The following is a 22,335-nucleotide window of genomic DNA, read 5'->3' on the forward strand; positions in this document are numbered from 1 at the left end:
TTCACAGTGTCTTCTTATGCTAACAATAGTGGACCTAATACTCCATTAATATATTTCAAACTCAAGAACCCGGAATAAAAAACTGCAAGAAGTTAGAAGAAAAATACAGTGTCTACACATGTGCTGGACTTATTTATCACCCAACAATAAGGACCTTCATCCTTAGAAGTATCCCATTTGCAGCTCAGGAAAATGGAGGAAACACCTTCGTATTGGCAACTGATATTGGTGAAAGATGGGATCCTGTATTCTCTTGAATAAATATAATCTCCTTCTTGAAGAAGATCCTTTCAATGCAAAATTACAATTTGCATTGCAGGCATGACTGAGCAAAAAAATTGCATCTGCTTGTTCTGTCCATGCTAAAAATATGTTCCTTGAGCAACCGTTTCTTAACTAACATAAGATGCATATCAGTACTGCTGGATTGCTAAAATGAAATCAGATCACTTATTAAGGAGGAAAAAGATACTCATTATTCATCTCTGGGATTACTCATACTTAGTAAATGTTTTAGAGTTAGATCATCTAAGTGACATCAGTATGTGCTCCAAAAATTAGAATTTAGAAGCCAGTAAAGTTCCTGCAGAAGGAATGTGAAAGGGGACTTTGAACTACCAGTACACTGAGCAGTCACATAAAACTGGAAGAAGTGTGTCACTCAACACTAAAGAGTACAAGATGTGTTGCACCAAAAATACACTTTCATAATACTTATGGATTTATGCACTAAAGTTCAGATCAATACCTGATTTAGATGCTTAATCCTTTAGTTGGATCTAGCACTTATATCTATGTTCTCCAGTAAACTTTTCCTTTTTAATTCTTGGAATTGGTGAAAAATGTTAATGAGAATAGAAATTACTTCAGGAAAATGTAATCAAAAACATTTTAAATTCAAATTAAAAAATGCTTCAAAGTTTCAATTAGCTCTAGCATATAGAACAATCCAAACATATTGTTCAAATCCCTCCTTTTATAACTGTCTCATTTTAATAGAGTTATACCAAGGGTGATTCCAGCTCATTCTGTTTTTCCTTTATTGGTTATTACTTATGCATAGTTTGTAGAGTGCTATTGCACATAGCCAAATCTAAAAAATTCTTAGAGCATCTGTGCTTTTTTACTAGGAAGAAATGTGAAACATACCACTATAGACATACTTGGTAGCTAGATTATGGAAGATGGCAAAATAACCCCACAGATTATACAAAATACAGAGCATTCACAAGCATGACTCACAGATGGAGATGGGAAAGAGCAGTGACAAGTGTTTGTAAGGCTGCTGAGTCAAAATTATATGCCTTCAGACAGGTACTCAGAAATGTACTTAAGTGTACTTGGTAACCACTCCATATATCCAGAATTATTCCTTGACACCAAGGAACGACACCAAGAAACACAATTACCTCCAATAGTCTATATGAATGTGGATAAGTGCCTTAAGTCAGAAAATGTTCTGCCAGAAGGCAAAGTCCTTTAGCTCCCACTGACTCCAATTAATCAGTTCTCATTCAGCATTTACAAATATGAAGTCTATTATCTCTCTGAACTTCAGTTTCGGTGTCAGTAATGTGAGGCTAACAGTACCTAGTTGCTTCTCAGAAAGGCTTATTGTTTGCCAAGCACTTTGAAGGCATCATAAGCACAAATACTAATACTGTAATTACATAAGAACTATATAGACACTGTTTTTATAGAAAGTACATGCCTCCCTACAAACTTTCATAAGCATTAACGATCTATGACGTAATTATCTATCCATTACCATGGCACAGCAAATAAATCTCTTCATAGATGGGCTCTGCTAGAACATTATTTCACATTTAGCCTACTAGAGATTCACTTCACGCATCATTTCTTGGTTACACGTTCTTAAGAACAGTATAGAACAAGCATTAATTATTATTTTGATGTACCTTGTCAATCTGAACTCAGTAACGTGTCCTTAATACTGTCCATCCTTTGGCTGACACTTTAAATTACTTCAGTCAACAAAATGAAAGCTTTAGTACACAGCTGAGAGAAACATGAGAAAGTGGTCCTTGCAAATGGCCAGCATTAGTAATTATAATTTCATTTTGTGCCATTACACAAAAAGGGCCATATTGATAGATTTTTGCCATAATGATTGTACAGAATTGGCCATGGTACCAAAACCAACCAACACTGCAAAGACAAAAGCTCATCTATTAAGGTAATAATGTTGAGGCTCTGTGTCTCTCACCCAGTAAACTACTCTTTTCTTAACTGGCCAGAAAAAGGTCAAGAAGCAAAGCTTTGTGTTTTTCTATTGCATAATCTATTTTTTTTTATTAAAGGAAAACTAATTGTTTGATGGTGAGTTTTTCATATCTGCAGGATTTGGTATCAAACTTTAGGAAAGCGAGATTCCTGTTTGGACACCAGATCATTAACAGATTAATAAATCTGATTAAGAAGCCTGGAACAAGGTATATTTCATTTAATCAGGCTATTTTTATTTGTACCATTCAGAAACAAGTTCCATGACCCTTTCACATCAAGGAGCTCTTTCAGTGTGTGTGCCATGCTGAACTGCAACCCACACACAAGTAATAAGTTCCCCAGTAACTGAAGTAGTTGTATTCCAGACATCAGGCTTTCCAATTTCTTTCGGCAGTAGTTTAAATACATGTTACGGTTTTTGCAGCTCCTTATATGTTCTTCTTTGAGCTTGACTCTCAAAGTCTATGTCTAAGTTAAAGGTAAAGTCGTATTGCTTGAGTTAGTACAAACTGATTAAGCCACATTTCCAGAACAATGATGACCAACAGGAAGAGCAAAGAGCACGTTCTTCAGAGAAGGCAGCATTAGTTGGTTCCCAGGAACACAGAATAATTAACATGCCAGCCAAGCCAGGGATACTACATGTGTGCTTGTGAAGTGTGGATGCTCACTGGCAAGGTACTTTAAAGTGCAGCTCAGCGTAGAGAAGATGCCTTCTCCTCTCCTCCAAGAACAGGGCTGGAAATAAAAATGACTGTGAAGCCTGCTAGCCAGTAACAGATTTTGCACAATTTTGAAATATATTAAGTGGCTACCTGAGAAATAGCAATGGCCTGTGCTTGGGCTCCAAATACCACAATTTTTTTCTACTTCAGAGCCAGAAAAAAAATGAGAAAAACTTTTTAAGAACTATGAACCAAATTTGAAGCTCTGTGAAAAAAGCTGACGTATACTCAGTCTTTCCACTGTAGAGCTGATCAGCCTTCTGGGGCAATGTACACAGCACTGAAATTTTTGTGGTTACTGAGGCCGAGCTGTGACTCAAAGCACTTGCTACTGAGCTACTCATAGTTTTAGGTAGGGAAAGGGGGGTCATTCAAATTCCTGTCAAATATGCAAACCAGCTCTACTCTAAATTGCTAGTAAAGACAACATATTTCATGTTAAAGCACTGAGTTTGCAAAAACTACTATCTGCTCCCAATGTTTTAATGTACAGCACAAGTAACTGTCAGGTATGTATTGTATGTTTTCTAGAAAAATATCTTTGTTTTCCTTAAAGTCTTAATTAGAAAGTAAAAATATCTTACTGTATTGATCCCCAGACCATTAAGCATGTATATCACATCCTCTGTGGCTACATTTCCAGTAGCACCTTTTGCATAGGGACAACCACCCAGTCCTGCAACTGATGAATCTACTACAGTGACTCCCATCTGGAAGATAACAACACAAAAATGCAACATCAGCAGAGAGTATTATTCATAATTATTCAGAAATAGCAGGTTATATATATTAGTTACCATGGATAAAATACATTTTTCTGCACAAATGGATGTTTTTCTCAGAGAAAATTCCTTATAACGCCTTTATAAAGGAAGACTTTTTAAACACAGGATATGGAAGAGAGAACTAATGGTCCATTACATATGATTTTGGAAGATAACATGATTGCTCTTCTAGAGCCAGAGTTTTATGTCTTTTCTCTCTTTATCTCTCTACATGGTTTTAAGCAGCCTGCATCTACTCCTGCTAAGGCTTACATGCAACCAAAGACAATCAATAAGTTTATTCAAATGTGTAATGTTAAGCATATGTAGAAGTCTTTGCAAGTTGGAAGTCTTAATATTAGCATCTGATTTATGATCCAAAAGATTTTGGGACATCTACTCTCTAAAATGTGTTTTCTATTAATGGCAATTCTTCCACAAAGAAGTTCCCTTCTAGCATTTTCTCTCATTCTTTTTCCTCTTTATTAGAGATCATGAAACCACTATGTAAATAATTTTTTAATTCTTGTCTGAAAGGAAGACTACAATGTACTTTCACCCAAATTGAACACAACAACATAAGGAAGAATTAAATTTTGCCAGATCTGTTAAAGAGTTCATGAGTTTAAATCAGCTGGAAATAAAAGCTTGAAGAACTATATCCTGGTGAGTCTGACCCATTGTTTATCATATTCACCAGTCTAGAAGAAAACATGACCCCCAAGAATAGCAAATTTCACACCCTAGCACAGTCCTGCAGCAGCATTCAGAAGCCTGGTTTTTAAGATGCTTAGAATAACTGAATAACTTGGATATCATGGATGTTCTCCATATATATAGGTTCCAAACTTTGACTATTTTTAGGGGAGAACTTCATGCACAGTGTTAAGCCTTCTCACTTAAATTAAGACTTAAACACACAGCCAGCTGTCATAAATTCATGATTCTCTCATTTTTATTTTCTTCCTACTACATCCAAGCTGCTTCTCTCTCCTGATAGTAAATCAGTTACCAGCTCTGCCCCACAGATAATACTATATTTCCTATGGGATAAAGCCCTCCCTGGGAGATCGGTCAGGGAGGGAAAGTAAAAAAGCCTGTGAATTCCACTAACTTGTTTAGTGAGCTCTTGCACCCTCTCCTTCATGTGACTAGATTTTAAAATAAAGCTGAAATTGGGAAGCATTTTTTTCTGTTTTAACATGTTAGGTATGTGATCCAGGACACTGGGTCTCCTTTGTTAGAGAAAACTCTTCAGACTTCCCCTTGAAGAAGATTTAGATGTCTTTAGAGGCAGCCAGGCTCTAGAGATAATAAGAAGCAGGCAATGACATTAGGCAGACAGGTCATCAGATCTTCAAAGACACCAGTTTCTCTCTACCTTAAGCACACTAGAGGGTTCTCCTCCCCCTAGGGCTAATTTAGGGAGACACAACACCAGAAGTTTAGAACTCAGGCAGACAGAATCAGGGTGCAATCACAGCTCAAAATCAGGACAGAAGTTCCTGTGGTTTTCAACACTCTGGCTTTGAGTCCGGAGACATTCAGAGTTTAAACCAAGCCTGTTACTCACATTTGCAAGTCAGTAAGATCAGCTTAGAGGCCAGACTGCACAACAATCTGATTTCTGTTGGTCTCCTGAGGGATCTTCCTGTCCTCATAAGTCAGACTGGGAGCCTGAGCTTCTCCTTCACAGCCACAAATACAATTGGCTGGCAAGGGAGGCAAAAGATGATGTTCTACATTTTGCAGTTGCCAAGTCCCCTTTCCACATACACCCATCAGTGGGTTTTTTTTAGTTCTGAAATAAACTTCCCTAATGTTCTTTGTATTTGCTTCTAGTTTTAATAGTGCTTTCCACAGTTTTATCATTGGCCTTACAGACTCTTTGAAGTACCAGCATTTCTGGAGGGCAATAATAAAAGAGTAATCAAATAAAGCATTGTCTCAGGTCCTATTCTCAGGCAGAGAACATCATCTTGAGTTAGGTAGCTGCTCAAAGCCTGTAATAAAGACCTCAAAGGAGCTGAGCTGCACAACCTTGACAGGCAAGACAGTACTGTTTAATGTTGTACACACAATGAGACTCTCTAAGAAGGGATACTGTACTTTAAAGTAAGCTAATCTGTGAATTATGGAGTGAATCACCAAAGTACATGTTTCACATTTCAGCCACTTGTCACACACTTTGTTTGTGTAACCCACCGGTCAGAAAATGTGTTATACAACACATCTGTGTCCAATACATAGAGGATATGCGTTTATGATAGTTTTCAGCTAGAAATTCTGTCTCTTTTTGCACTAGCTGCTAAGGTTCATACATTTACTCTGGAAATCGTTCCTTCAAGCTCCACAGTGGCAGCTGTTGGGCTTGCAAGTGACCCTGCAGAAACACACCTAAGGCCCCTTAGTGAAAAGACGACTGGTACGGTGAAGGTCTAGGGAAGAGAAAAGGGAGACTAACATACAGAAGTGCTGGTACAATACAAGCGTGCATCCCACTACCATGCCTGCTCTTTCAGGCTGACTTTAAGATTTCCATCAGAAAGGATTGTTTCAGGGATGAAAAGGAAGAATAAAGTGTCCTTCATGGAGTCTCCTGCCAGCTGTCAGGTTATGTCATAACTGCTAGAGCATTCTTCTAGAAGTACTTACTGTCTGTAACTTTTACATGGGGATAAAAGCTATAGGCAAATAATGTGCTGAGGTATTTCACAGCAGCTACATTCCCAAGGAAGAGCAACAGAATCAGAAATAGCTTTATTAACATATAAGCAGTCAGTTTCTAACCCCAGTGAATTATCTCATTAAATGCTCACCCTTACGCAAGAATGGGAAAAACAGTAACTAGCCTGTATTTAGTCACAATTAAAGTGGCACCTGAAAACCGCCAGAAAAGTTTTCCAGTTCAAAGCTGGGAGAACCTGCCCCTGTGGCTTGTCACCTCTATTGCTCAGTAGCCTGCTCCAATGCTCCACAGGGTTCTCACTGTGAGAAAAAAAAATAAAATAAAAAAAGAAACAATATACTGCCAGCTTTAAAAGAGTGTGTCTTCTAAAGGCATTGGATATAAATTTCTTGATACACTTGAACAAATACTTGTGATGCCACCATTATTGTGCGTTTGCAGTGCAGGTCTCATAACACTGGGGTACATGTTGCTTAATACTGCTTGTTCAAAGTGTTTCTGAATATGCAGAGGGGTATGGGATACCACAGCAAAATAAAGGTAAGATAAAATACATATCTTTGTCTAAGTACATTCTAGTATTCTTAGGCAGCCTCATCTGAGTTAATTCAAACTTTCTCTACTGGAAACTGGAGTGAGCTCAGTCATTTTAGTCTATCGTACGTGTAAGAGGATAAAAAATGATGTCTTCTGCTGGGTAAGCCATGAGACTAGAAATCTCCAGATGACAGACAGGGATAACTGCTCTGTCTTTTAAACCATCAACTGTGCTGGCTAAACAGAAAAAGGAGAAAGTCTGGCCACAGCTTTACATTAGTAACATCCTCAGTGTGGCAGATTTTATCCTAGTACAGGACACTTAAACCATTACTTCCCAGAAACAGTATATAAACATGTTTATGTCTCCATAATGGTATCTGCATCAGGATGGATTTGCCATTTTAACATTCAGTCAGCTGTTGACAAGGTCATGACATGATGTATACAATACAGCAGCTCTCATTGACCTCCAAATCTGACATGTCTTCAAATCAGTGCTCTTGATATGCAATGAGCGGGTGTCTTTGCCTTTAAGATATTGTCCTTTAAAGTTCTCTTCACAACACTTCAGATAAGATGTCAGCTGCAACATGCTGCTTGTTCAGCAGCAGGCTCTGCTGCTTCTGTCTGGTCTTGCATATGGTACAGGCAAACATAATGTGCTTTCTGATTCGTGTGCAGAATCTGCAGTTCATCTCCAGTGTGGCCCCATTGAAAAAGTCCTTAAATAATCCATATTCCAAGCTCCATTCTAACAGTGCTAAAAACAGATGTTGGAAAACATCCTTCGCAGCACTACTAACTAATTTGGAGGTTAATGTTACAGCACAGCCTGTCCAAGCACAGAGTCTGAAATAGCACCTAATAAATAACTTCTCTGCAAGTTTGAGCAGCTATGAAGCTGTTTTGCTTTTGCAGCCATTAAAAGTATAAGGGGCTCGAAAAGAAAAGCTAAAAATTGACATAATGTGTAAAACAAGGCCTCTTCCATCATCACATGTCTAATATTTTTCAGGCTTTTTAAAGAGATAATAAGGTTCAAGCCTTTCAACAATCTGAGCCTGCAAAACATTCACTGTCAATATGAGATCTTTAAAAAGCCCCCAGTCTCGTTGTCGCTTCCTGACAGGCACTAAATTGTGCTGAGATTCATGGGAAGTTGCACTGCAGCTATTTTGTAGAGTATGTCCTAGATGAGCACTCACTGAACTGCTCACGTCTGGACGTGCGTGGGGGTGAACAACAGCTTGGATTCCGGTACAGCTTCAGTGCTCCAAGCTTTTTTGACACTTGCAAAATTTTGATAATCACTGACACTGGTTCCTGAACACCTTCCAAACTTTAGCTTTGGCTAGCTTTAGCTTACTCTCTAGAGGGGCAGATTTTTTTGCTTCTGTCCTGTGCTAACTTCCTAATTCCCCAATGAGAGAGGAAGGAGTTAAATTCATCACCTTTGTCAAATAGCCAGTTTTAACAGGAAATCATTAATGCCACTGAATAATAAATGCTTTGTGTTTCTCAGTTTGCTTTACTACTTCCCCATAACTTCTTGTTGGGACAGTCAGTCTCCTTCCTTACTGATCTTTAAACCTGGCTTTGTCTGACAGAAAATTAACTTTGTCCCCTTCTAAAAAATGGCAAGATCATAAGCAGTAACTCCAGGGATGTATGAGGTATACACCAGAAACTATAAACCAGGTCTCTCATAAACTGGGAATTTTCTTTTAAGTATGAGATTTTGAAACTATAATATCAAGGATCCCAGGTACGCATAAAACAGGTATCCAATAGGAAAAAACCTGTTGTGCCAGAAAGTTTAGAGGCCACAGCACTCTAAAGTTCAGTACCACGGTGCCTCTAAGACAGGTGCGCATATATATGAAAAGGTATCAGTATATTAGCTCAGCATTTATTCAAGGAAGGGAGGTGGGAAGGAGGAAGAAGCAAAAGGAGGAGCTATGCGCATTAGGTCAGGCTGTGCACGCAAACAGCAGCACGGGACTAACGCTGACACCTGCTTGGTCCTGCAGCCCTGCCAGTGTGGGCTGGCTCTGCTGGGGGGTGGTCCTGGCCTTGGGCATCAGGCTGCCACCCACCACCGCCTGGTACGCCCAGCGAAAACTCCTCCTATAGAGATATAAATAATCATAGAAACATAAATAACTATGTCAGCAACACTTGGTAAAGTGGCTGCACCCACAGAGACCCTTCTGTGAGTTATATTATCAAGCTGTCGAAAATCAAGGCTTGCCACTCCCCTTTATTTCAATAAGACAAGCGTACATAAATATTATTTTAGTATTTGAGCAATCAGAAGCATATATTTCTACATATAAGGCAATAAAATGGGACAACATCTATCTGTGGAAAACCATGAAAGTTAACTACTTTTCTTTATTTTTATCTGTGGTCTTGCTATAGATTAAGGCATCACAAAAGAAAACACTATTTTTCAGAGTAAACTCCATCGCTACTGACCGCAGGGTGTCACTGTTACATTAAAATCTGTAATTTCCCAGTTCATTTAGTTAGAAAATTAATACATTCAGCCCCTCCCTCCCAAAAAAAGTCCTTTTCTCCTAAAACATACTGAGATGCGAGCAATTTGTGGGCAGACATGCTGCATAAAACAGGTTAATACAGCATTCCTTTAACTTATTGCACACATCTTTTCATATTGCTACTGACACATTTATTATAAGCAAAGCTGGCAATGACATATAGAGTTAAAGTTCCCTAACACTTTTCATCATAAGGCCCTACTTTCAGCTGTTTATTACTTTGTCAGCCTTTAACTGCTGGATCTTACATTTTCCATGCCTTGCCTCTGCCTCAGGCTGGATTGTTTTGGAAAGCTTTGTGAAAAATTGGTTGGCCACTTCCGAAAACAAGTTTTGGGGAAGAAAAATGAGGGGTTTTTTATGCTAATATTCAATAATTCTAACATGAGCTTCCTGAAGATATTCTTGTAGCTTTGCATTCTCAGATTTTCCACAGAAGAAATACCGATTTTAAGAGATGACATGGTCTGGACTTAGTTACAAGCTTAGGAAAGTTCCACCTCCTTGTCAGGAACTGGTCAGCCTTGTAGCTAAAACACCTGAGCGTCAAGAGAGCAGCAGCTGACCATGTTCCTTCCCTTAACCTTGACAAAGAGCTGTGAAGCCATTTCTCTGAAACTGAATCGGAAAATCTGTTTCTCTGGCTGAGAATGCATCACCTGCACAGAAAGCCTCTCACTGGTGGGCTCCAGCAGCTGAGATCTGTGGTGTGGAACCAGCTTTTCAGGGAATGTTCATAGATGCTTAAGGGGAATTGATGCCATTAAAAGTGAGAGCCTGGTTTTGAGATTTTGAAAAGCTTAGAAAGTCCTAATCAAAATCCTATGCCATGACAAAATTAATACTGGGAAGCAGATGGTCACAAACCACCATTAGTATTGCCTATGCTGGCATATTTTGCTCCCTTTTTGAATATGTGCTCTCATTTTTATTTGCAAGACAATAGGCGTTTGCCAGTTTGGTGGTGTACACAATTTGAGTTGCTCCCTTGCTAAGGATCATAAAACCAGCAGGGGGAGCAGGAGACACATTTCAAGGTCTTTTTGAAGCCCATGAAGACGCGATGATCATCACCACACTGAATGACTTTCCAGTTGCCCTTCCTTCTCTCCCCAGGCAACCCAGGGCATTGCCAGATTTCCCAGTTCAGCTGCTGCTGATTTGAAGTAAGTACTCATTGCCCCAGATGCTCTTCAGCAGAAGTTGCTGCTCTCAAGTAAACCTCTGGTGGTTTAATGGTTTGTCTGCTTGCTACGCCTTGTGAAATAATCTGATCTAAAAATGCATGTTACTGAGGGTTGCTCTGGGAGAGGAAAATTTTGCTGGGACTGGAGAAAGCATGTTTGGAACTGCTAGCACTGGAGGTTCCATGAAGAAACAAAATCCTCTCACTTTGCAAGGGATGGCTCACAGAGGCTAAGGAGAGGTGTACCCACTAAAATAAAATTGCTGAATTATCATAAAGGCTGAATTATGGGATGTCAGCTGAGAATAAGTTGAATGAAGAATGGAACCATGGGTAAAAATCAATGCTTGAGATGCAGACTGCAGGCAGTGCACTTCACTGTGAGTTATAATATTGAAAAAGGACAGAGTGCTATTATGGAGAATCAGGGAAAAGCACTGATCTAGTATTTGAAGTGTCCGTGGCAAATGCGGATCATGTGAATCCATCAATGCAAATAGCAAATCTGAACCAAGCATCACAATATCTGAAAAGACTACTTTTTCTGACATTCATGGAGCACATAACCTAGTTCATTTCTCTTAGGTATCCCTTTTATTGGTATCTATACCTTATAAAGAAACTACAAATTCTTTTGATCTTGTTGTTAGGTCCTGCTTAGCTTCTGCCAACTCTCAACCTTTCTAGTTACTATAAGACCAATTTCTGTTGAATCACTCTGCAGCTTAAGCTGTGTGGCCAAAACTACTCCTGGAAGTCTTAATTTTCCTCACTTTGTGTAAACAGAACACTTTCAGCATGATGCACCAAGTGACAGAGGACACTAGCTTGTACCAATATGAGCAAACAAAATAGGTGGGTTTTTATCTGTTTTTATAAAATAAATTTGTAGCAATTATGGCATTTATAAGAAAGCTGGGAAAGTAGAGCAGAACTATTTCATTCCATGGTAGAATTATGGTATGTCAGCATCAGGGTGTCTGAAGGAACGAAACCGTAACAGCATTGAAAATCCAATCTGACTTCAATTTTGCCAGAGCCCTCCCACAGCAGCATCTGACTCCCCTAGAGCCAGGAACACCACCCACCCCAAAACCCACTTTGTTTTGATTCTCATCGCCTGTATTATCTCCAAAATCACACCCACCTGCCACCCAGACAGCAAAAATGGGGACCTCCTGTGTGTCCCCAGGGCTCATCTCCAGATGTGCTGTGGAGTCCTACAGAAGTATTATATCAGCTCCTTGTCTGGGGCTGATCACCCATACAACACATGTGGTCTTCAAAGCCTGAAAATCACCACTGACTCCTTGCTGTGGAAGCTGGGGAAGTTCAATGGACCAACACGGGTGGAGGAGACCCCACCATGATATCAGGAGTTCTAACAGGTTCTGCAGGGGACTGAAATGAATGCCTTCTCTCTGTCTTCCTCCATGTAGCTAAGATTGATGTCTGATAGTTCTAGAACAAGGACATTTTTTACCATAACTAATTCAGCTTCACTCAGTGATTCCCATCTCAACTGAATAACAAGCTTCCACATTTAGAGTGAAAAGACCTTTTCAGATATTAGTGACTTTTAGTATTGTTCCCGCTCGCACTTGAAAACTAGACCTACACTTGTTTCTCCTGGATGTGGTGATACACAGAGTGAGGCAGCAGTTGGCAAATATCCTTCAATCCAAGTCTCCCTTGTCTGCCACATACAAGATCATCTGCTGAAGGTTTTGGCTACTATCCCAAACCTGATGGCAGTAACAATGTATTAAATGATCTGCCAGCAAAATTGCAAAATACAGTTTAAAGTAGATGACTATTCTTATCTCATACTCATAATAAAACATTTTCTTTCCCATTTCACCAATTTAACAAGAATCAAGCTAGGCTAGAGTCATTGTTTTTGGTTTTTTTTCCTCTCAATAACCATCCCAGGAAGATTTAGCTGACTTCAAAATGCAGCAGATTCAGCAGCAGAGCAAAAGAAAAAACCCACATGCATCCAAACACAAACATACCCAATAGACTAGCAGTGATGCCACCCTTCTAAATAAATGTCCTAACTATTGGGTGACGTGGGACACCCAGGCAGTGAACCACTAAACTGCCTATGGCTTTTTCTCATTTGAGACCCAAACTGCACTGTGATTCACAAACACATGGCAACATCTAAATGGAAGATCTTGCTGAAGCTTAAGTTTTCAGCTACTTCAGAAACACCAGGATGGTGGTGGGTTCTGTGCACGCCCCTGAGAAACCTGCCCCCTACCTAACTACATCTTTGCCCCTCCCCTTTCAGAGTTCAGCTGCACATTCTATCACCTTATGCAACAGCCAGATTTAAAGCCCTAGCAGCACAGTTTAACTTTTTAGAAAAGTAGAGTATTTTATACAGGCCCAGATCTCTTGAAACTCCTCTGCTGTATAAAAGTGGATTGGACTAATTCTTACATTACAGAAATCATTATTCATTGGGAGCTTGCTTGAACAAAGGCATGGATTCCAAGACTGCATCAGTAGTAGTAGTAGCAGTAGCAGTTCTGCAGCTGGAGTTCATAGATTTGACTCCTCTTGTAGGTGTTAATAACAATGAAATATCAGAATTTACTAACAAGCGGGCAGAAGGAAAAAGACCTGATTGTATCAGAAAACAAAATCCTGTTTTTACCTTTTTAACAGCTGTTTGAGGGGAAGAAAAAAAAAAAAAAGTGCAACAGCTCTGTTAATTCCTGAGGTTTACTTTGCAAATGATGACACTTGGAATTTTTTAAAGGAAGTCACACATTTCCAACAGGGCATGTGTTTTATAATGATATAATTTGCTATTTAGAACTGGGAAATCACTTTAACTTTCACCAAGTGCATAAAAATGTTATCTTTATATATTGGTTTAGTTGTTCAGATTAATCCAAAATGTACTGCAAGGATGTGCAGAATTTTGAATTATAGTTTAGTTTTTCCATAATCCATGGTATCGTTTGCATTTTATATTAATATACACAATATGTTCTTCTTACTTACAATATATAGTATATGCTCATAGTAGTTATTTTCTATTGTGAGGGATTCCTCTTGTCATTTCTGGAGATATATCTCACAAAAGAAATGAAGAATTGTACATCTTATCTCAAGATGAACAGATGTATATCTCCACAATTCCTTATTACTCCATATTAGATTTAAACTCCAGGCCAAATATAATTTGCACAGTTAATGCTATTAAATAAAAAGCTGCACTATTATTTTGAATATGTCTTAATTCTATTTTCATAATCCCCTGAGTGAAACAATACTATATTCTATTTTAGTACACAGGATGTAAGGATTTTAGAGATTCCACTCCCTAATATTCATTGACAAAACATATTCAGCATAAAGAAAAGTGGATTGCCAAGATGTATGGTAAACTGCCCTTAGAAAAAAACCTCCTGGCATTTATTACATCATCTTGATTACACAGGTGCATATCCATCTTCTCCCGTATTTGGAAAATAAGAACTGCATTCTCCATTCACATGCTTTTAACTTATTTACAGCTAGAACTGGAGACTTAATATTTATCATCACAAAGTATAAAGCCAAATGTCCTTTTTCTTCAGGAGCACTAAAGATTAACAGATTAGAATGTTTTCCACATGTCTATTTTACTGTCAAGAGAATATTAAAGAAGTTTTCCAGCTTCCGCAGCTCAGCCAGATGTCAATGGATCCCACAGTGAAGCAAAATTGGCAGAGTAGCCTTCTCATGACCCCGGCATTGTTTTATCAAGGATCAGTTTAAAAGTATAAAGGGCCATTTCTTGCTGAGATCTGTAATGTTTTTCAGCCCTTTTCCCCTGCAATTACACAAAAGTGCTGACTTTGTTGAACTACTGATATGCAGTAGTATTTCTTATGACTTCTCTCACACTGTGCTGTAATTGCTGTTTGTGTTGGCAAACGAAAAGTACCACGTCTTGTTTCCACTGTACATTTCCGGACTCTGGTTTCAGTAACATCAGTGTAGGATATTGTACTGGGCATATGTTTTGTTGTGTAAACATTCACTGGTAATTTACCCTGTCAATCTCCACAGTGTGGCCTCTAATTACCAGAGGTTGAAGGGCTTCAGATGGACATTTTTAAAAATATTTACAGTAGTTACACTGTTTCTTTTTTTCTTCACTGGTGTCTGTGTTCTGAAAATTATTGCAAAGAAGACAAAAGTCAAAAACTGTAGAAGAAAACTGAACAACAAAACCAAAAGTATTCATTCTTGCACACCTCATTCTCTAGAGGAACTAAAGACTTGGTTCCCAATTAGCTAAGGAAAAGTTATGGCAGTGTTGCAGTAGACATTACAATATAATAAAGTATTAGATATTTCTGGTTTATTTCAATTTGATTATTCCCTTTTCATCTTTTGTACCAACAACAAAAACAGCAACAACAAAGTATATTATTTCTATCAGTACGATTTTTCTTACAATTCATTCTCACTAAATAGCCCCTGAACTTGCAAACAGCTATGCACTGCTTAATTTGATTCAAGACTCAGACAAATGTATTTAACAAATGGGACCACTAAGGTCTTGTTGGAATATATAGCGTCTACTGCAACGATTCAGAACCAAAGAGCAACCTTCCTTTAAGAGCTCTGGAATATATGTTTTAGTCATTCAACTGAATAATTTCAAGAAAGTAGAGTTTTACATTTTGTGCTAAAGTATAATGTCTTGAGTAGAATTCCAGGCTGGGCTTAAACAGTTAATAATTACAGTAATGTGACCAAAGACGATGCAATCAAATAGGGCATCTTTTTAAACACTGTAGGCAGAATGAATCTTTATTGGAGTTTTCACCAGAATTTTAATCATAATGCAGGAAACTTTAAAAATAAGTAAGTGTGACAGTTTCTCCATTATAAATGGATCAATTTTGTAATATTCATCTAATTACAATACCTTATCACATTACATACCTCCAAAAGAATCTTCCCTTCCAAAGCACTGACTAATTAAGTGGTAGCATTAAGGTGAGAAACCACAAAATGTAATCTGTCTTACAAATATTTTTCCCTTCTTCTGATTAAAATTCCACTTTTAAAAAAGCCAGTTGCTAATTACTCATCCAATATATCTGCCAACAGGAAAGACAGAATATATGTTTTGTTTAAAAGGGCATTCAACTTAGCATATTTTGCTATAGGCGCACATTATATTGTCTTGCTAAGCCTATTTTATTTTGTTCTATCATCAGTTTATTCTATGGAGGAACAATACTGCATCAATTTAAAACTTCTTACCTATTGTTGCAGCTTGTAGTGTAAGCAAAATCTGTTATGAACACAGATCAGAGAAAAATATTTCTTTCTAGAATTGGTTACTTTATGTATTTGAAAGGACTCTGTGTTAAGCAAATCACATAATTTGCCTCTGACAATCTGTCACCATATAGTACTTGCACTAAGCAACAAAGGAGGAAAAAATTTAGTGAACAGGAAAGTATGCAAGCTTGCAAAAATTACTGAGTTTATAAAACTATCATTCATTTATCTTTTAAAATTATCAAAAAGGGTTTTTATTTTGAAAGTCCGGCTGTTTCCATTTATACTGCAATATTTCAGAAGAAAAAAAAAAGATAAATGACAAATGAATCAACTCAGGAGACTGGCTCAGTGTTGCTTCTGCACAGCACAGAAAGAAAAGATGATTGTCATACTTTAAGAACTACATCACCTTTGGTTTCTGCCTTAACTGAAGAGTCATCTTCGACATATTACACTTATGCACATGGTCACTGTTCTCATACAGCTACAAGGATCCACCCAATTCACTCATTTGGAGTGAGTGCAGGCACTCCAGTCTGTCTCATCATTGTTATCTCTGGATTTTCTGCAGTTTAATTTACCTTAGGAAACACCCTGAGAGCTTGTTGAAAGCCATTTGATGTACCTCAACAATCGGAAGTAACTCTCCCTCCTTCATTGTTTGCTGGATTTTAACAAAACTGGTTCTGAGCAGCCATAAATATGCAAGAATGGCCAGAGGTTTAGTTCCACCCCCTCAGCACAGCTGTCTGTAGAGCTGCCCAAAAAGGAAGGGAGCGTCATCCTGTAAACACTGCGCTTCCCTACTGGAGACATTGGGATTTGTGATTTCCCTTGATTGTTCCTGCCATCGCAAGCTTCTCTGACCCTTGCCTGGGTCTGAAAGTCAGGTTCCATGCAATACCTTCCTTTTCATGCAGAAACTAGAACAGACACACTCACAAATAACAAAAGGTAAAGAACCATTTTTAAGTAGGAAGCATTGTTGTGATTCTGTCCTTATTTTACACTTGCTGTTAAACTTCAAGAAAAACTACTTCAGGGTAAAAAAGGATGGGGAGTCATCTCCATCAAGTAGAAAAATACACATGTCTAAAATCCATTTATCTTCTTCTAGCTGATGTATACTGACTCACGGTCTGATTAAAGTGCAATACAATCACTGGGAATATTTCTAAAAACAAGTCAAGCAATTCTTATAGAAATGATTTATTTTCAAAATACCATGAAAATTGAATGAGGAATTAAATCCTGAATAAAATCCTCTCTTTAAAAGTACTTAAATAATTGTACTCTCACCAAACATTTGAATTTTTTCTTTCAAAATAATTTTTTAAATTATGTTGAAATACTGTATGTTATTTCTGTCACTGAACCATATATGTTTTAGTGTGCAGCATGTAAGCTCAAAATAAAGAAAAAGGAATATGACCTAACCACAGTCAATCTAGAGGGAGAGTAGCTGAAAACATAAAGCTACATACACAACTTCTGGCATACTCATACATTCTAGATTAAAAAGTATCTAAAACTGTATATCCTAGAATCATCATCATAAGTACATCTTAGACACAGGAGCAAACAGGTGGTCTAATGAACATAAACCTAGTATTAATCTAGAACATATTTTAGATGACTATTTTTTAAATACAGATATTTATTTTTGTGGTGTACTGAATTAGAAATTTAATTTACATTGGCATGTTAGTCATGTCAGTTACAGAGACTGGTCAACATTTTTCATATTCAGATCCTGTGGCACTCTGCTTAGAGCTCTGCCGATCTTGCGCTAATCACGCTGATATCCTGTGGGGCAGACACCTGCCCTGAACTACAGTGCTCTACAAAAAATTAGCTAAAATAATTCAGCGTCTCAGAACAAACTTAAATACACTTTTAAACAGGCCATACTAGTAAATAGTGATAGATTCCTCAAGTTCACATGCTCCTGTGCCTTGAATCAAGGACGTGCAAGGTGGGAAGTCCCATCTTGGCCATAGACCGCATGACCAGTAAACTAAATGGCATGAGGACTGGAACTGAGTTGTCCACTGCGTGTAACTCCTGCCACAGTCCCTGGAACAGCTTTGGCTCCCCCGAACAACTCCTGGCACAGGCTGGGAACCAGCACCATTCATAGTTGGCAGTCTGGAAGTGCTGACCTTGTTCTGGAAGGTACAAATTTCATTTTATGGGTGCGAGCTTTTCATATCAATTTGCCTTAGTGCCAGAGAGGCGTAGAGGGTACTGACACTGGGAACACCTTAAAGGAGAGATATAGCAACTGTAGGAGTGCAAAGTCCATTCAAACATGCAGTCTCATATCTAAAATTAATGTGACAGCCGATGAGACAGAAATTGGTGAAGGAATGGAGAAAGGGACAGACTTGCAAGGATGGAGCAGTTCTGAGATGAGTCAGTTGTGCAGGACACTTGCCTGTGGAAATTCCATTTTGTTTGTTGTGCAAGTTGTAAGGTACGTTAGAGACAAGCAAGACACCATAAAACCAAAAGGGTCAGGTGACAGCTGCAGAGAACTAGCTTGTCTTTCTGTGAATGAGACAGTGCCTATGTGATACTGAATGAGGCACAAAAACCAACCTTCAGACCAAGGAAAACTTCATTTTCCAGTAACCTTGATAATCTAGGCTCTGATTTTCAGGGACTGAATAAAAAACTGTTGTAAAATAAGAGTTATCAGTTCAATTTCTGACTATTACAGGCAGTTATCTCATCAAAGATACAGCCAGACATGTAGCTTCCTGTAAAAAAAAAAAAACCCAAACCACAACAAACAAACCACAAAAACCAACCAAAAAATAAAACAAAACAAAACCAAAAACAACCAAAAACCAAATGCCAAATACTACCGTTTTTACACATGCAATCCAGTTGAGGCACAATAGAAAAATGCATGGGGAATTTAACACCAGTGTTCCCTTACCATATTTTTTATGTATGCTACAGATCAGTGACTCCAGTTTTCTAGTCCTATATTTTCACAACTCCTAAAAGTACTAAATATTTATTTTAAATTGGGCTTAGCATCTTGAAAACTATTTTATACTAATTCTTTCTATAAACACCTGAAAACCTTTTTTTGAAAAGCCTTCTTACATTTCCAGCATTTGGAAGTAATTTGTTTGTAGTTCAAAAAAATGAATGTCTGTCTCTAACAGAAAGAGCTGGATTACTGCCCAGTCCACTTCAGAACTGGATGATGCTGACTCTTAGCCATTTAAATAGTCAAGTTAAACAAGACGTAGTTGGGATGATAAAAGGAGGTCTGTAAAAAGACTTGTTGCTCTGCCCATGTAGACTTACAACTATCAAACAATTACTAGGAAAACACTGAAAGAGAGGAAAAAATTAACATAAGTGCCAGGGAAAATATTAGGATTAGGTGAATATCTATTCATGTCATTCTCCCTGCTTGCCAGCAAGCTGCCAGCAGCGTATTTACTCTGTTAAAGCATTGATGGAGGCAAAGAATGGCAAAAAAAGGCATTACAAAGGAGAACAAAGGAGTGGGGAGGTCCACACTAACAGTAGGTACAGACTATTATCCCCAAATGGGCCTATAATCTGCTGGGTATGCATATAAACTACATTCTAAGCTATTTTCTGTGAGCCTTGTTTGCAAGCACAACTTCGCAAGCATTTTATTAGCTGGCAAAAAGTGAAATGAGACAAAATTGTGTTCTTGTGTTGTATTAATACTAATACTTTCCCTTTTACATATTATAATTCCAGATACAACAACTAAAGAATGATGTAGCAGAACAGAATCTAATGAAGACTTAATAATATTTTCAAGTGAATTCTCTGAATCTATTTATTTTTGCATCAGAAGTTCATTCACAAGAAGAGAAAGACACACCGTAATGGAAGCAACATCAGAATGCCTTTTAGGTACTGGCCAACTAAATCAGTATGGCCTTAATGTTTCTACGTTTGATGACTGAATGATGACTGAAGCTGAAATTGGAAAATACCACTGACACTGAAGAATGAAATGTGCACATGAACATCATCTAGAGGATGGAAAACTCAGAAATTAAAGTATTTGTGATTAGGACGCTAAAATAAAGCATCATTCCAAGAAAAAAAGACGTAGGCAAGGAGGGTGCAAGCACAGAAAAAAGAGTGTAGAATATTTGGGCCAAATGAATTCTTTCTATAAATCCAAAGCTTCAATGTTATTAGTACAGAAAATATCTTTGGCTTTAAGATAGATAGCAAAAACCACTTCAGATTTTATTTCTCTAGTTGCTGCAGTGATTTCGCCATCCATAATTCATTTAGACCTAGGGTGATAAATCTATATGAACTTGCAGAGATATAAAGAGAAATTCATAGATTTGCATGAGAAATTAAATGTTTAAAAACGTTTTAAAAGACAGTTGAGGTTTGATTTTAAGCCAAAGGGAAGTTGTGTCTACCATTCCAGGTCAGCTGTAGTGAGGGAATTTGGAGATGAGAATAATCTATAACTGATGAAGGATCTCTTGGTCTGATTAGTATCTTGAAAAAGACTTAAACTTGAGATTTGTTGGTTCAGTACCCAGAGTTGAAAGCTTCTGAAATCCAATCATCACATCAGAGGCAGCTAGAACAATGCCGATTTCTATTATTTGTTAATCAATTACAATATACTTCATTTAAAACAAATAAAGAAAATAAAACATACAGGCTACCTATTGACATATGCATGTAAATACATCTTTGCCTCGGAAACTCTGGCTGCTATTTCAATATACAATGACAAATATTTTACCCTTCCTGTCCTAACAAGTTCAAAAATAAAAATCTTGAAACAAAATGTCTACTGTTTAAACTTTTTATTTTTCTAGTAATAGTGTAACAGTTGTAGTAATAGCAATGAGGAATTTATTTGTGAACTATCAAGCTATGAAGTTTTTCTGAAGCACAGGGAGAAAGGTCAAAACTTTCAGCTCCTCAGAAACTGCATACTATGTACATACTGCAAAAAGCAGCAGAAAGCAATGAAAATAGAATAGCTACTTCTTTTGTACCGATCCAAGAAAAGAGGAGTTGTAATGTCTATTTGCTTGCTTTCTTTTTTATTTTGCTGAAGTTACAGACAACAATGCAAAACTAGTACATGTTATTAACAAAACAACAACAACAACAACAACAACAAAACAAACAAAAAACCAAACCAAACAAAAAAAAAAAAACAAACAAAAGAATGCCAAACAAAAACAAAAAAACAAACCAAACCAAACAAAAACCACAAACAAACCCCCAACCTGGAAAACATCTCTCATTTTTTGGTATGAATGCCTGTGTTTTCATTTTCTTTCCATATGCAGGTCTGATTTATTCATTTGTGCAGTATGTTTTTTCACTTACAAAAGTAACTAGCTGACTGCTCATAGCAGAAATACTATTTGATAAAACACAAGTGTTTTTCTACTTTGCTAAAGCACACACACTCTTTTTCAGTCTTCTTCACAAGAAACCTTGCAGCCTGGGACCTTTTCACAATTCACCTGCCATTTTCCCCTAACTTATGTGCTTTCAAATACAGTCTTATTCATCTCTGTTTTGGCAGCTTTCAATCTCTAATAATTCTATTCAGTCTTTTCTTTCCTAGTATCAACTATTCCTTCAGCTCTAACAACTGATTTTTTTAATTGCTAGCTTTACCAAAGTGTAATGTCATTTCTTTGAGGAAAAGAGAATAATGGGAAGCAAACAAAAACCCACAAACAAAGAGCAAAATTTTGGTTTCCAAAGAACTTTGTGTTATTGTTAATGGCTTTTTTAGCCAAAGTATTGTTTACACTTTCAAACCCAGAAAATAGCTGGTGTCTAGGATAAATTAGTTCCTAGAGAAATTCAAAAGTAGGAAGCTCTAGGGAAGACCCTTTTGTAAAAAGACATGCATGCTGTAATAAATAATATCTTGCTTTACCTAACATTATGTGTCTTGCTATACTCTCACTTTTGCTCCCAAATGTTTTCTATTGTGTGTTTTAGAGTATTAGACAGATTTACACTTACAAATTGTGCTAGCTATCCTGTTTCTCACAATGGAAGTCTAAAATTTCAAAAGTGTAATTTCTCCAAGTTAGAATAATTGCCTTTAGCATGAGCATTATGGTAGCTGAAGTTATATATTTAAGCAGGAAAACCTGAGACCCACAGGCTAATACTTCCACAACCCTGCTAATGGGTGCTTTCCAGTTTGACCAAATTCCATTTTATAACTCCATTTGTTTCCTGCCATTTAGCCAACTTTCCACTTATTACATGCCTCCATGGCTTAATATTAACTTCCAGTACAGAACAC

The 22,335-nt window shown here is 37.6% G+C and overlaps 1 protein-coding gene across 4 annotated transcripts in view; it reads right to left on the minus strand.

Moving 5' to 3' along the window:
* HMGCLL1 (3-hydroxy-3-methylglutaryl-CoA lyase like 1) overlaps positions 1–22,335 on the minus strand; it is a 136,805-nt gene that overhangs the window by 5,477 nt on the left and 108,993 nt on the right. For 3 of the 4 annotated variants that reach the window (XM_065056125.1, XM_065056126.1, XM_065056123.1), the window contains exon 8: positions 3,557–3,682. The exons of the other annotated variant lie outside the window; for it this stretch is intronic. In XM_065056125.1, coding sequence (XP_064912197.1) covers positions 3,557–3,682 — 126 coding nt within the window. The remainder of the gene's footprint in view (positions 1–3,556; positions 3,683–22,335) is intronic. 4 annotated transcript variants of the gene reach the window in all.

Source organism: Columba livia, chromosome 3 (genome assembly GCF_036013475.1).
Source record: "Columba livia isolate bColLiv1 breed racing homer chromosome 3, bColLiv1.pat.W.v2, whole genome shotgun sequence".
NCBI classification, from domain to species: Eukaryota; Metazoa; Chordata; class Aves; order Columbiformes; family Columbidae; genus Columba; species Columba livia.